At 59.6% G+C, this 13289-nt stretch overlaps 2 protein-coding genes across 7 annotated transcripts in view; one reads left to right on the forward strand and one right to left on the reverse strand.

Annotated features, from left to right (window-relative positions):
* Positions 1-13280, reverse strand: part of MAPK7 (mitogen-activated protein kinase 7) — a 29672-nt gene extending 16392 nt beyond the window's left edge. The window contains exons 1-8 of one of the 6 annotated variants that reach the window (XM_042914410.1): positions 12418-13127; positions 11350-11515; positions 9646-10724; positions 8889-9538; positions 8338-8471; positions 7822-8191; positions 2447-2529; positions 1625-1677 (exon numbers count right to left, since the gene is read on the reverse strand). In XM_042914410.1, the coding sequence (XP_042770344.1) occupies positions 8038-8191; positions 8338-8471; positions 8889-9538; positions 9646-10724; positions 11350-11515; positions 12418-12649 (2415 nt within the window). In that variant the 5' untranslated portion in view covers positions 12650-13127 and the 3' untranslated portion in view covers positions 1625-1677; positions 2447-2529; positions 7822-8037. Of the gene's footprint in view, positions 1-1624; positions 1678-2446; positions 2530-7703; positions 8192-8337; positions 8472-8888; positions 9539-9645; positions 10725-11349; positions 11516-12417; positions 13139-13221 lie in introns of those variants that run through there. The other 5 variants (XM_042914413.1, XM_042914412.1, XM_042914407.1 and 2 more) reach the window with 5 other exon arrangements.
* On the forward strand, positions 4367-7689 carry MFAP4 (microfibril associated protein 4). Its single transcript, XM_042914415.1, has 6 exons — positions 4367-4439; positions 4765-4843; positions 5085-5239; positions 5732-5828; positions 5927-6109; positions 6505-7689. The coding sequence occupies exons 1-6, from the start codon at positions 4434-4436 to the stop codon at positions 6750-6752; spliced, it is 768 nt and encodes a 255-aa protein (XP_042770349.1). The 5' UTR covers positions 4367-4433; the 3' UTR covers positions 6753-7689.
* Positions 13281-13289: the final 9 nt, after the last annotated feature.

Below are 13289 nucleotides of genomic sequence, written 5' to 3' on the forward strand. Positions count from 1 at the left end.
TGTGTCCTAGAGGTGCTCAAGGGACACTACATCCTTGTCCTGCCAGTGACCCTGAGGGCCCCAGCCCTCTTCCCAACAGCCCCTCCCCCTGCTGCAGTAGCAGCCCTTTGCAGCCACTCAGCCAGGGTCTCTCCTACAGGCAGCCTCACCCTTCTTGGAGCCCCCTCGCATGGCCCGAGTTGGGGGACACACCCTCTCCCCTCCTTGAGTGCCCTCTGCTCCTAGGAGTTCCCTTCAAAAACTCCCCTCCTCAGCCCTCTCCCGGTTCAGGCTGAAGGCCAGGTGATGAGCCGAGGAGCAGTTAGGAAAGTCCTATGGAGACACGATGCCCGGCACCCACAGACAGTGTGGGGGTCTTGTCTTTGGCTGTTGTCTAAGACAGTCCACGGGAGCTGGGCTTTCAGAACAAAACCTAAGAAAGCCCTGGTGTCCGTCAGGGTCCTGGCAAGAAACAAAGGCAACCTCAGCTTTTGTTTGTAAGGGAATTTAATGGACTACTTACTTGGGCGTGGGCATTAAGGAAGCCACCCTGGGACTAGCAGTGGTGGGGGCCTTAGCATCCCAGGCGGCAGGGGTAAGGGGAAGATATGGAGTTATCAGGGCCAGTGAAGGGGGTTACGGCAAGAGCTATAATTGGAGGTGGGGAGGCGGGCACAGCCATTGCTGAAACCACAGTCCTAGGCAGGGTGGGAGCCAGGGACAAACACCCCAACCTCCCTCTTCTTCCACCTCCTGTTGGTGCCTCCCACTGGCCGAAACCAGCCAGAAGCCAGGGGCCACGGGAACCCAGTGATGAGGAGGTGGAGGGGCAAATGCCAAGTGGGTAGGCAAGCGACCGAAGCAAGGCCAGTGGGACGGGTGCTCCCCACCTCCTGGCTCGCAGGCTGACCAAGACCCGGCCTGTCCAGGGAGCAACACCACCCTGACAGACTGTCCCCACTACAAGACCACCACTGAGGACCTTGGAGCAGCCTGAGCAACCACTGGTCCCCAGTCTTGCTAGTTCTCCACAATTCCAAGGCCCCGAAAGCCTTCCAACAAAGTTGGTCAGGGTTGGCATCTGCTGCTGGCCGTGAAAAAGCCCTAATGTAAACATCTTCACTCATGAGAAGGGGTCTTTTGCAAGCAGATCGTGGGCACAGAAAACCAATTGCCAAGAGGTGCTGAGAACCAAGCTCAGGGCTTTGCAGCCCGAGCCAGAGTCTATGTGACTCAGCACCGTGCTTGCAAAGCCACCACCAACCAGCCAGAGGACCAGAAGTCAGATGCCTCAGGGGTCACTACCGCCCCAAGAGTGAATTCTTCAATCTCCTGCTTCTTAAACCAAGCTCTCCCTAAACAAAGCCCAGGGCAATGCTTTTGGTTGGCTGAACCGAGGTCAGGTGCCCTCAACAGAACCGCAAGGAAGGCTGGGAGAGCAAGCACAGGTATTCCAGGTGGGGGGGAGGGGGATCCCCCAAACACGGGAAGAAGGTTCCCACGGTGGGCGGCCCACGAATATGCCCACTGACCAGTACACGCGCCTTGTCAAATGTCAGAGTATTTCCTTCAGACGGCAGCTTCAGAGAGGTGTTCCTGACTCTTGGTATGTACCAAGCCTCTTTCTCTGGAAGGTTCAACGAATTCCCGACCACATCCAGTGAACAGAGTGCCTGCTTTGCCACACCTACATATGTTCTTGTGAAGTTAAAAAAAAAAAGGCAAAATATGACTGATGCCTCCCTGCTTAATTTTTTCTGCCTACTTTTTTTTTATTAGTTGTATTCTACTACATATTTTATTATTTGTTTTGATGACTGATTTTTCATGATTTTCCTATTTGTAGCCTGTGCTAAAATTAGCTGGCATTTGCTGAAAGGAGAGATGTATTAGGATTAGATTCAGCTGTGTGTAACAGGAGAAAAACAACGGAGGCTTAAGCTAGATAAAAGTTTCTTTCTCTCGCACGTAAATGAGGCTTAGGGAAGGGCAGTCCAGAGCTTGGCCTTGGACCCACTCCACGAAGTCCTGAGGGACCCAACTCCTCCCTGATCATGTTCCACCATCTCTCTCTCTCTCTCTTTTCTTCTTCTTTTTTTTTTTCTTTTTTGAGTGCTCTCTACACCCAACGTGGAGCTCAAACTCACAACCCCGAGGTCAAGAGTTGGATGCTCTACCGAATGAGCCAGCCAGACACACACACCTTCTGCCATCCCTTGACGGGGCCTCATCCTCACTGGCCAAAGAGGTGGCTGGAGCTCCAGCCATCGTGCCCGGCAACAGGGCAAATGGCAGGAAGACGGAGTAGCTCCCTGACTTTACAAAGGACTGAGGGAACGATGGAGGGTGTGGAGAGGCAGGCAACTATCTCTTCCACAGGCAAGGATAAAAATCACATGGAAGGCACACCGTTCACCTGAGATCACAATTGTGACGTTAACGATGATAACTAAAATTTCTTACTTACCGATTGTAGGTAGAGTCACGCATCGTGGGTATCGTGGCATATGGTATATAGGCACTTGTTATAGATTACTTCTTAGCACAGCCCTGGGAAGGAGATACTATTACTATCCTCATTTTACAAAGGGGGAAACTGAAGCAGAGAGCACTTGTCCAAGGTCTCCCAGCTAACAGGTGGCACAGCCGGGATCTGAAAGCTGGCAACCTGGCTCCAGGGCACGACACAGCTAGGGGGAGAGACAACTCTTACCGGCAATTACACAGCCGAAGTCAAGGAAGCCAACTGGGCTCATCCAAGGGGCTTACTGACTTAGGAGAGGGGACCTGGGCCAGAGCCCTTTCTTACTCTGTGCCTCTGGATACCTCATTTGTTCATCCACTCCACAGAGGCTCCTGTATAACCACGTTAACATCTGCAATGAGCTAATGCCGGTGTTTGCCACTCCTTAAGGGCAGAAACTGTGTCCCCAACAGCCAGCACAAAGTGGGTGCTCAAAAGATATTTGATCTGTGACCGAACACACATGCCAGTCTGTGATGTGTGCAAAGCGTGCAGGAATGACACTGACCTGGCCCGTTTGCACCCGTGACCTGGTAGAGAAGACTCTACCGGGTGGGCCCCTCAAGGAACAACTGAGTGGGCAAAGGGGGCGGAGGGGGGAGCTCCACGGCGAGAAATCTGGTGTGGCCAGATTGTACTTGAGGAGTCACAGGCAGTCAGGGGATGAGGTCCTTAAGGTAAGTCTAAGCCAGGACTTAAAATTCCTCTCAAGTCCAAGGTGAGCAACAGTCTCAGCCCTGAGGCGATAGGGAACCACCAGAGGCTTTAAACAGGTGATGACAAAGCAGCCCTCCAGAAAGATTGTGCTGGCAGCCTGCGCAGAGGATGGAAGGAAGGGGAGGGAACGGAAGCAGGGGCATCCATGAAGAGGCTGGGGGTGACGAGCACCTGGGAGGGCTCGAAGGACGCCTGGAACCTAAATGGAGAAAGGAGCAGGTGGGCCCCAGGAATGCTTGGGAGGCGGACAGGAGGACACCCGGGCTCAATGGGGGCGAGGAGGCAAGAGGCAGGCTTTCAGGGCTGAGAAAATGAGACACTACTTAAGAGGGGTCTAGTGGGGAGGCTGAGGTGGGATGGGGGCTGAGGTAAAAGGTTTGGGAGAAGGAAGGGGGGTGGGGTGAGGTGAAGAGAACAAGAGGCCCCTCGCTCAGTGCGCTCAGTGCAGGAGCCAGACGGATCCCCGGGGAACACTGTGGGAGGGGAAAGGAGGGGGCCTGAGGGGCCAGAGCAAGGGGGGCTGGGAGGGGGCTGGAGAGGGGCCCTGGCTTGAGCTGGGGCAGACAGCAGTTGGACGCCTGCAGGCTGTGCTCATGGCTCAGAAATGTCCCAGCCCTGCCAGGAGACGGCCTGGCCCCCGCTGCCCCTATCCCCCTCCAGCCCCAGACAGGCTCCCACATCAGGAGCTCCTAAGCTGCCTCTCCAGCCCTCTGCTCCCCCATAACGGGCCTCCCCTCCCCAGAACCCAGGCATGCCCACACCCTCCCCACCACTCCTTAGCCTTCCCCCAAAGGCTGATGAAACACAGGCCGGGGAAGAAAATAAACAGACATCTGGGGGGTGTGTGTGTTGGGGGGGGGGGGGACATTGGGAAGCAGGGGATGGGCTGGGGGTACCAGGTCCAGGGGGTGGGTGGTAGAGGGGCTCCAGGGAGCGGGGTGACTCAGCAGGGAGTGAACTCCCCAGTAATCTACCCCTGACAGGCCTAATGAGACGCAGGTGGTCCCCTGGCCTGGGCCCCACATCCCCTGGCCCCCCTGACCATGAAAGCAGATGCTGGTTCAGAGCCGGGGAGGGGTGAGGGGGGCTCTGCAGCTACAGGGGGCGGGGCCAGGGCGGCTGGCCAGGGCCCAGCACATAACTCTGGGCGGGTGCAGTCTGGGGCGCAGTCTGGGGCAGCAGACACCCAGCCGCTCCGAGCTGAACTGGCAGCATGAAGGTACCGGGCCCGGGGCAGGGGACTCACGGCACCGGGGGCCCGAGCCCCCTTGGGGGAAGAGGGCCCTTACCAGAGAGGGGGCTATGAAGGCACAGGACATTCCTGTGATCCAGGGGAGACTCTTAAGCTGTGAGGCCCCGGGCCTGTCCCAGAGCGTGGTGTTCCTCTGGCGGGGAAAGAGGGGCCAGAGGGGGAAGGCAAGGGGCTCCTGGCAGGGGGTGGTCTGCTTGAGGGACCGGTGCAGAGAACGCAAGGAGCTCTGGGGCTGGTTGCGGGGGGTGGGGGGGGGGGGCTGCGGTGAGGTGACCCTGTCGTCCTGTCCCAGGCCCTCCTGGCCCTGCCGCTGCTGCTGCTTCTCTCCACGCCCCCCTGCGCCCCCCAGGCCTCTGGGATCCGGGGAGACGGTAAGCAGCCCGGCCAGCAGGCTGGGCGAGGAGAGAGTACTCTGAGCCGTCATTTCTGGGAGCCGGGATGCCATCCCCTCCTCTACAGCACGGGGCAGGTGGAGGTGATCTTTGAGCATCCCCCCTGCCCCACCCCGGAAGAAATGCCGTGATTGCTTGTGCCCCTAGGAACGGGGGCAAGCTGCGGGGTGCCGGGTATGCCTTGGTCTCCTCTCCTCACCCTCCCCGCCCCTGCCCCCAGCTCTGGAGAAGTTTTGCCTTCAGCAGCCCCTGGACTGCGATGACATCTACGCCCAGGGCTACCAGGAGGACGGCGTGTACCTCATCTACCCCTCGGGCCCCAGCGTGCCCGTGCCTGTCTTCTGTGACATGACCACCGGGGGCGGCAAGTGGACGGTGAGTGGGAGGAAGGAACGGAGGCCAGGTTCTTGCCCCGGCTGCGTGACGGAGCTTCACCTCCGGGAGCTTCGGTTTTGTCATCTCTAATGGGGTCACGATATCCGCGGTGTAGCTTGTGAGGCGCCGCCAACACTGAATTCCAGGTGCCTGAGGCAGGCTAGTGCCTGTATCCTCACAATAATCCTGGGAGAAAGGTACCTTCTATAGAGGAACTGGAGCCCAGAGAGGTGAAGTCATTTGCCCAAAGTCACACAGCCCACACTGGAACTCACTGCCAGCTGCCTGAACTCTAGAACGACTTACTCCCCCTCTTAACCCTTCCCTGGCACTCGGGAGCTGCTCACCGAGGGGCCTGGTGCCAGCGTGTGCCTCGTGTTAGGTCCCAGTCTGGTCCTTTAACGAAGCCCCTCAGCACCACAGGGTCCGTGCCTGCGTGAGGCCCCCACCCCCTGGACTCTTGATCGTCCAGGCCTGTCCTCTGTGCTCCAGGTTTTCCAGAAGAGATTCAATGGCTCCGTGAGTTTTTTCCGGGGCTGGAATGACTACAAGCTGGGCTTTGGCCGTGCCGACGGGGAGTACTGGCTGGGTAAGGCGGGGGCAGGGGCGTCCGGTGGGCTGGGGGCCGCCCTGAGCCAGAGCTTTGCTGAGCAGCTGCCCCTCCCCCCACCCCCACCCCCTACCCAGGGCTGCAGAACCTGCACCTCCTGACGCTGAAGCAGAAGTACGAGCTACGAGTGGACCTGGAGGACTTTGAGAACAACACGGCCTCGGCCAAGTACGCCGAATTCTCCATCTCGCCCAACGCGGTCAGTGCTGAGGAGGACGGCTACACCCTCTACGTGGCAGGCTTCGAGGACGGCGGGGCAGGTACCCCCTGCTGCCGCCCTAACAAGGGGCTGTGGGGGGGGGGGCGGGGAGGCGGGGAGAAGGCAGGGCTGGCACTGCCCAGCTGGCTCCCAGCCCCTTCTGGGCCCCTCCCTCCCCGCTTGGCCCGAAAGGGCCCTGCTGGCTCCCACCCAGCTTGGGCCTCGGCCCTGGGACAAGCCGCGTCCCCTCACTCCAGGCAGCGCTGCGGGGAGCAGCTGTTTCCCTTCACTGCAGGAGCACAGCTACCCAACAGAGGACTCAGGGAGGGTGCCCCGTCCCGCCAGGCTGCCACGTGACGCCTCGCGTAGCGTCCCCCGTCCCCGCCATCCCCGTCCCTGCCAGCACGGGGCCCTGCACCCCGCCTCAGTGGCCCCATCCCTCCTCCCCTCCGCCAGGCGACTCCCTGTCCTACCACAGCGGCCAGAAATTCTCCACCTTCGACCGGGACCAGGACCTCTTTGTGCAGAACTGTGCAGCCCTCTCCTCGGGAGCCTTCTGGTTCCGCAGCTGCCACTTCGCCAACCTCAACGGCTTCTACCTGGGCGGCTCCCACCTCTCCTATGCTAATGGCATCAACTGGGCCCAGTGGAAGGGCTTCTACTACTCCCTCAAGCGCACCGAGATGAAAATCCGCCGGGCCTGAGGGGCTGGCCCCTGTCAGGCCCCGAGTTCCCCCTCCTAGCTGCTCCAGGTTTCCATGAGTGCTCCCTCTGCGCCCTGGCCTCACCCCTGCCTACTGCTCTCTTAGCACCTGCTTCTCACAGGGGATCTCGCGGCTCTCGCCCCAGCGGATCCCGTCGCCCCCAGGGTGTCCATCTCCAGGCCAGGCCTCTGTTCCCTTCGTCACAGGCCACGCGGCCAGCAGCTGACCCAGGCCTCCTCCGAAAGGCGCGGCCGTCCCGGCCCAGACCTGACTGGGCTCCGCGAGACTCTTCCTTGCCTCTGCCCTACCCCAAAGGCCGAACCGCTCTCCTCGGCTGTGGGCTTCCGCATTCCACCTCAGCCAGCTTCCTCACCGCGGGCTCCTCGGTCTGGAGCCACCCTAGTGTGCTAGACTGAGCTGGCGTAGCCTGACCGATACCCACGGCGTGAGCCAGGCTACCCACGTGTGGCCACTGCCGCCACAGCCCGGCGCTCCCCGCACCGTTCCGAGTATCTCCGTCCTCCGCTTCCCTCCCACCGACTCATCCCCCAACGGTGAGCACCATGGACCCCCAGCCCCATCTCACTGTCATACTCAGCTTCCCCTACCTGCCTGTCCCGGCCCCCAGAGCCCAATGCCAAAACTGTATTTCAGCACAGTTACCGCATGCCGCTCGAAAACAGGTACAACCACGGTAGGCATAGACACAAGGTCCCCCACCCACCCCAGGGTTGAGGTTTGACCACATGAGGGGGCAGAGGACCACCTCCTGTGGGGCTGGAAGCAGGTGGGGAGCGAAGATCTCAATAAACCTCAGGATCTGAATGAAGTGGTTTTGGCTGTTGTGCATGCAAGTGTTGTCTGCTCGGCCCCCAAACATGGGGGGACCCAGCTCCCCCTTGCTCCCCTACTTATGACACCCTGCTCTCAACTCCAAAAAGACACCTAGAGTTAGGCACTAAAGGGAACCTTATATTTCACAGGCCTCATTTTGATGGCAAAAAGACTGTGTAATAATATTAATATAATAATAATAATAATAATAATAATAATAATAAAAATACAATACTGAAAAGGATCGCTCAAGGAGTAGAGGTTTCCTGATCCTTCCATGGCTTGGTGGTGGCTCAGGTGGCTGCTTAAGGCTGCAGAGTGTGTCTGAGATGAACCTGCAGAATAATCTAGCCAAGCTTCTGCTGCTGGGCCCAAGGCTCCAGCCCTTGGAGACGTTTCTGTGAGTCTTGTAGCTGGGTCTGCCCCCGCAGCAAGGCACGGGCCGTGGGCCTCAGGGCTCCTGGAGGTCAGGCAGGTCAGCCAGCAGCATTGGGGAGTCCATCTGGATCTCACGCTGCAGGGACTCAATGTCGGCAGGGTTCATGCCATGGCCCTCCAGCCAGTCAGCAAGCAGGGAGGCCGAGAGTGAGGCCGAGTCTGCCTGGCTGCGGGGATAAGGGAAGCAGGGAGAGTGGAGGGGAAAGGCACTGTTAGCCTAGGCTGGCTCCCTGCCCATCCCACAGGCGAGCTCCTCCCCCAACAGGAAACCCTACCCACAGCCCATTCCAGAAGCTCGGTCCTGCCATCTTACCCATCCTGTGGCCCGTCAGCCACGCCCATGTCGAAAGACTGGTTTAGGAATTCCTCCAGGTCAAAGCCAACACCATAACCGGCCCCACTGCCCTTCGGAGTGCCCGAGAAGACCGGGGGCAAGGGGTCCTCCACCTGCAACGGATGATGGCAGGTTACGACACAGGCACCATCAAGAGCGGACAGACGTCTACATAAGTCCGTCCTGATGCTGCCGGCGACTCTGCCTGGACACCTGTGGGAGATGACAGCACCACCCTTGACAATCCTTGACAATCATCGAGTGCTAATTAGGGACCAGCTTGGTCCAAGCCCTCTTCCCAGGAAGCATCTTATTTGTCTCCCGACAGCCTGCTTGTTGGCATTACGCTTCTTCTAAGAGCAAGAGAACAAGTTCAGAGATAAGCCCCATCTGCCACTCAGTTTTCATGGAATAAAGATACACCAAAGACTCTCCTATCCCCCATCCCCACCAAACAGCAAGGACTCCCCAGACCCATCTTCCCTGGGCCCAGATCCAGGAGAGCCCACAGCCTGGGCCTCGCCTCTCACCTGTGACTTGGACAACTGCTGGGTCACCAGGTTGACATCGGGCGATTCTGAGGTGGAGGGTTGAGGGGCCCCTCCGGGGTCTGGAGGGGGCGGGCCAGATGGGAAGTAAGGCAGAACACCTACGGAGCCGGGGCCAGGCAGCCCAGCGGGTGGCACAAGCGACTGGGGAGCCAGGAGGCTAGAGGCGGCATTCTGGAGTGGAGCAGGGCCAGGGACGGGCCCCGGAGGGCTGGCAGGGTGGGGAGCAGGGCCAGGGGGTGGGCAAGCAGGCTGCGGTGGGGGGCCAGAGGTGGAGCCTGCAGGTTGTGGTGGGGGGCCAGCCGGAGGACTGGTGGGCTGGGCTGGGGTGGGGGCCGGGACTGGGGCGTGGGGCGGGGCCGGTGTGGGGGCCGGGGGCCGGGCCATGCGAGTCCAGCGCTCCAACAGGCTGCGATCATTGTCACTGAGCACCAGCCCAGCCAGGGGATCAGTGGAGGGACCCCCAGAGGCCCCGGCCCCCCGCTCCTTGCGCTCCCGCTCCTGCCGCCGCTTCTCCCGCTCCTTGGCTCGCTCCTGCCGCCTCCGCCGCTTCTCCTCCCGCTCCCGCTGGCGCTCCTGGGCTGTCACCGGCTTCCGAGGCTCAGGAGCTTCCAGAGGAGCACTGGGGCCATCTGCAGAGAAGTTGGCAGGGGGAGGGTAAGAGTCTGTGGCCTGTCCAAGCTGGGAGTACCCCCTCTGCAGCCCCACTCCCTGGCCAGCCGCTGCCTCCACAAGGCACCTCGGAGTCGGCTCCGCAAGGACTTGAGCAGGGCAGCTTTGAGGGCCGCCTTGGTGTTGTCTGAGATGGCGCCCTCTTTCTTCGGAGGGGCTGGTTCACTGGCGGGCAGGGGTGGCTGCAGGGTCAGATCGATAGTGTCAGGTGCCGGGCCCGGACACGGCGGCGGGGCTGGCGGAGGGGACTCCATGGCACAGTCCCCGCTGGGAGCCCAGGGGCTGGGCATCTCAACGTCGGGGCAGCCAGGCTCACTGGCCACAGGCTGCAGGGAAGGCTGGAAGCGGATCTGCTGGCGGATGCCCTCGCGTCGCGCGTGGAAGTCCTCAATCTCAGCCACGATGGCCTCTTTAATGCGCTCCCGGGTGAGGGCTTCACGGTCAAAGGCGAAATCAAAAGGCGGGGCGCAGTCGGGCTCATCATCAGGATCGTGGTACTTGGCCAGGAAGGGGTGGCGAAGGGCAGCAGCTGCGGAGATGCGGGCGCTGGGCTCAAAACGCAGCATGCGCCCCAACAGTGAGAGGGCCTGGCGGTCAGCGCCCGGGTACACTGTCTCCCAGGGCACGGGCTGACGTGGCGGCAGGCTCTGGATATAGGCCCGCACCCTCTCGGCCCCGACGGCCTGAATCACGGCCGGCGATGGAGTACCCAGCACCATCATGATCAGCTGCAGTTGGTGCACATAATTTTTGCCTGGGAAGAGCTGGCGCCGGGCCAGCATCTCACCAAAGATGCAGCCCACAGACCACAGGTCGATGGCCTGCGTGTACTCATGCAGTGAGAGCATGAGCTCAGGAGCACGGTACCAGCGCGTGGCCACATACTCAGTCATAAAGTACTGGTGCTCAGCCGGCGAGGTGCACAGGCCGCGGGCCATGCCGAAGTCACCGATCTTGAGCTCACAATTCTCATTCACCAACAGGTTGGAGGGCTTGAGGTCGCGGTGGATGACCTGAGCCGAGTGCATGTACTTGAGGCCCCGAAGCAGCTGGTACAGGAAGTAGCGCACGTGCTCCAGAGTGAGTGGCTGGGAGGAATGGATGATCTGGTGCAGGTCGCTCTCCATCAGGTCCAGGACCACGTAGCTAGAGGGGGCAAGAAAGACGGGCATGGCTGCCTCGCCGGCGCGGCAGCCCCAGCCTCAGCCTCACTACTCCCTCCCAGCGCCGACAGGTAATGGCCTCATCCTTGCACTCTGCAGGGGCCAATGGCATGGTATGAAGAGTCAGGATCTTCTCCAACTCTTCCATAACCTCAAGTGAAGTTAAATCATTTTTCTGTCTAGATCCAGTTTCCCCAGGGTTGGACTAAACCAGGGCTGGCCGACAGGTCTAGTTTGGGGGCCGTCTCCACTGTTTGGTGTGGCTGCTTGAAAGACTATGTGAAAACTGCGCAGGCTTGCCCAGGTTTTGTTAAGAAAGTGCTCTGTGATTGACCAGTGATATCTGCTATGAGAACAAAAGGGTGACGTTATCTCATGAAGGTCCCACGTCTCCCATCCCACATACCGAGATTTCATAAAACCGTAACGTCTGTACTCTTCACGAGTAATCACGGTTGTCCTGGGCAAAAGCCTAAGGGACACTGGTCCTGGAATCACGGGACATTTCCCAGCCTGCCTTCAGCTGCCCTTCGGAAACTTCAGCAACATGGCCCCGGCCTTCAGAAAAGGTCCCGCCTCTGCCTTTCTCTCCCATCCCTGCTCCTTACACAGATTTGAACTCCCCGTAGGGCACCGTGGGCCTCAAGATGTCCTTGATGGCGATGATGTTGTCGTGCTTGAAGTGTTTGAGGATCTTCAGCTCCCTGAGGGTCCGCTTGGCATTGGTAACCACGTCAAAAGCATTAGGGATCTTCTTAATGGCCACCTGCTGGCCTGGGGAGCAGGGAAAAGGAAGATACCATGACGTACCTTAGAGTGGCTGCAGACTGGCAAAAGGCCACTCTCAGCATCTCCCGTCTATTTTTTTTTTTTTTTTTTTTAGTGTTTTATTTATTTTTGAGAGAGTGTGTGCAAAGGTGGGGGAGAGGCAGAGAGGGGGACAGAGGATCTGAAGCAGGCTCTGGCTTTTAGCACACGACCCTGTGCGGGGCTCCAGCTCACGAAACCGCGAGGTCATGATCTGAGCTGAACCCACTGAGCCACCCAGGCCCCCCAACATCTCCCTTCTAGAATGCGGTTACCATATACTGAATAACAACTACCCTATAACAAGAACCTACTATGTGCCAAGCCTTGTCCTAAGCACACATTATCAGATTTCCCCTTCACATCTATCCTGAGACAGATACTAGTAGTTCAATGTTGGACATGATAACCCCCCATAGTAACCTAGTTACCTGCTAGTAACTAGCTAGTTGTGCAGCTAATCAGTAGCAGAGCCTTGACTCTAAATAACCTGTGCTCGTTCTCCCTACCTACACTCTCTCTCCATCTCAGACCTCACCCATCCCACCACCAATTCCTTGCGCCAGTCTCTGGCTCCGGAACACTCTTCTCTTTTAGAAACCAAAGATGGGATCTCCATTCTGGTCTAACTGGTATTGTCATTTTTTTTTTTTTTTTTTCTAAAGAAATAGGCAAAACCACCAATGGCAGCTCCCGAGAACTGTGCCCAACACAGAGCCTGGCACCCCAGAAGACACTTCATCGGTATTTGTTGCCTTCAGCCAGAATGTAGATCCCAGCTTTCCTGGCTGTTTGAGATGGAGCAGGTTTCTCACTCTCTAGGGAACCGGCTTCCAGATCTGTAAGCGGTTCACGATAGGGAAGCTCACCGGTGAGACGTCGGCGCGCTGAGGACACCACCCCATAGGCCCCGTTGCCTATGGTCTCAATGATCTCGTACTCGTCCCCCACGTCAAAGGTCACATCGAAGGAGCGCGCTTTCAGCAGGGCCAGGTTCTTGGCCGCTACACAGGCAGCGGTGTTGGTGGGTTCCGCCTTCACCGGCCCGGGCGGCTCCCCAGAGCCGTCCTCGCCTTCTTCCTCCTTCAGGGGTTCGGCCATGGCTTCTGTGCGGAGACGCTGGTGAGGAGGGGCCCGCCGCCCTCCCAGGCCTCAGTTTCCCCTCTATGAGGCTGGGGAGCAGTACCAGGGAGTTACCAAGTTCCCCAAGCCGACGGGGGCCAGGTAGGGAGCGAAAGAGAGCGGCTGGCACGCAGTCGTCGTCCCACACCCGGACTTGGAACCCAGAGCTCAGGTCCGGGGTGGAACGCAGGGTGGGAGGTGGGGGAGGCGCCGCCAGGCGCGGTCCAGGAAGAAAGGGAGGGGCGGGGCACTTCGCTTTTCTCGGTCAACACTCACCGAATGGCGCCCCACTCCGACACCTCCTCGGGGCCTTCGGAGGTCGCCGGTGCCCCCTGCCTCCCCGGTCTCCCGTCCCCCGTGGAGGGGTACTAAAAGAGTCGCTCGCTCACTTGTTTAAGGCCGCCGCCACCACCTCAGCGTCGTGCTCTGCCCAGCCGGTCCCCCCCGCCCCGCCTCCCAAGACCACGCTCCCTCCAGCCTCTAGCCAATCGCTGGGCGGTCTCTGAGGAGGTTCCCACCCCTTCTACTGGCTGCGTCCAATCCGAACCCACCTGCAGAGGAAGCCACGCCTCCGCCCGCGCGCGCGCGCCGCTGTCCAGCTTGCCCGAGGGAGCCGCCC

The sequence above is a fragment of the Panthera leo genome, chromosome E1 (genome assembly GCF_018350215.1).
Source record: "Panthera leo isolate Ple1 chromosome E1, P.leo_Ple1_pat1.1, whole genome shotgun sequence".
Lineage (NCBI taxonomy): Eukaryota > Metazoa > Chordata > Mammalia > Carnivora > Felidae > Panthera > Panthera leo.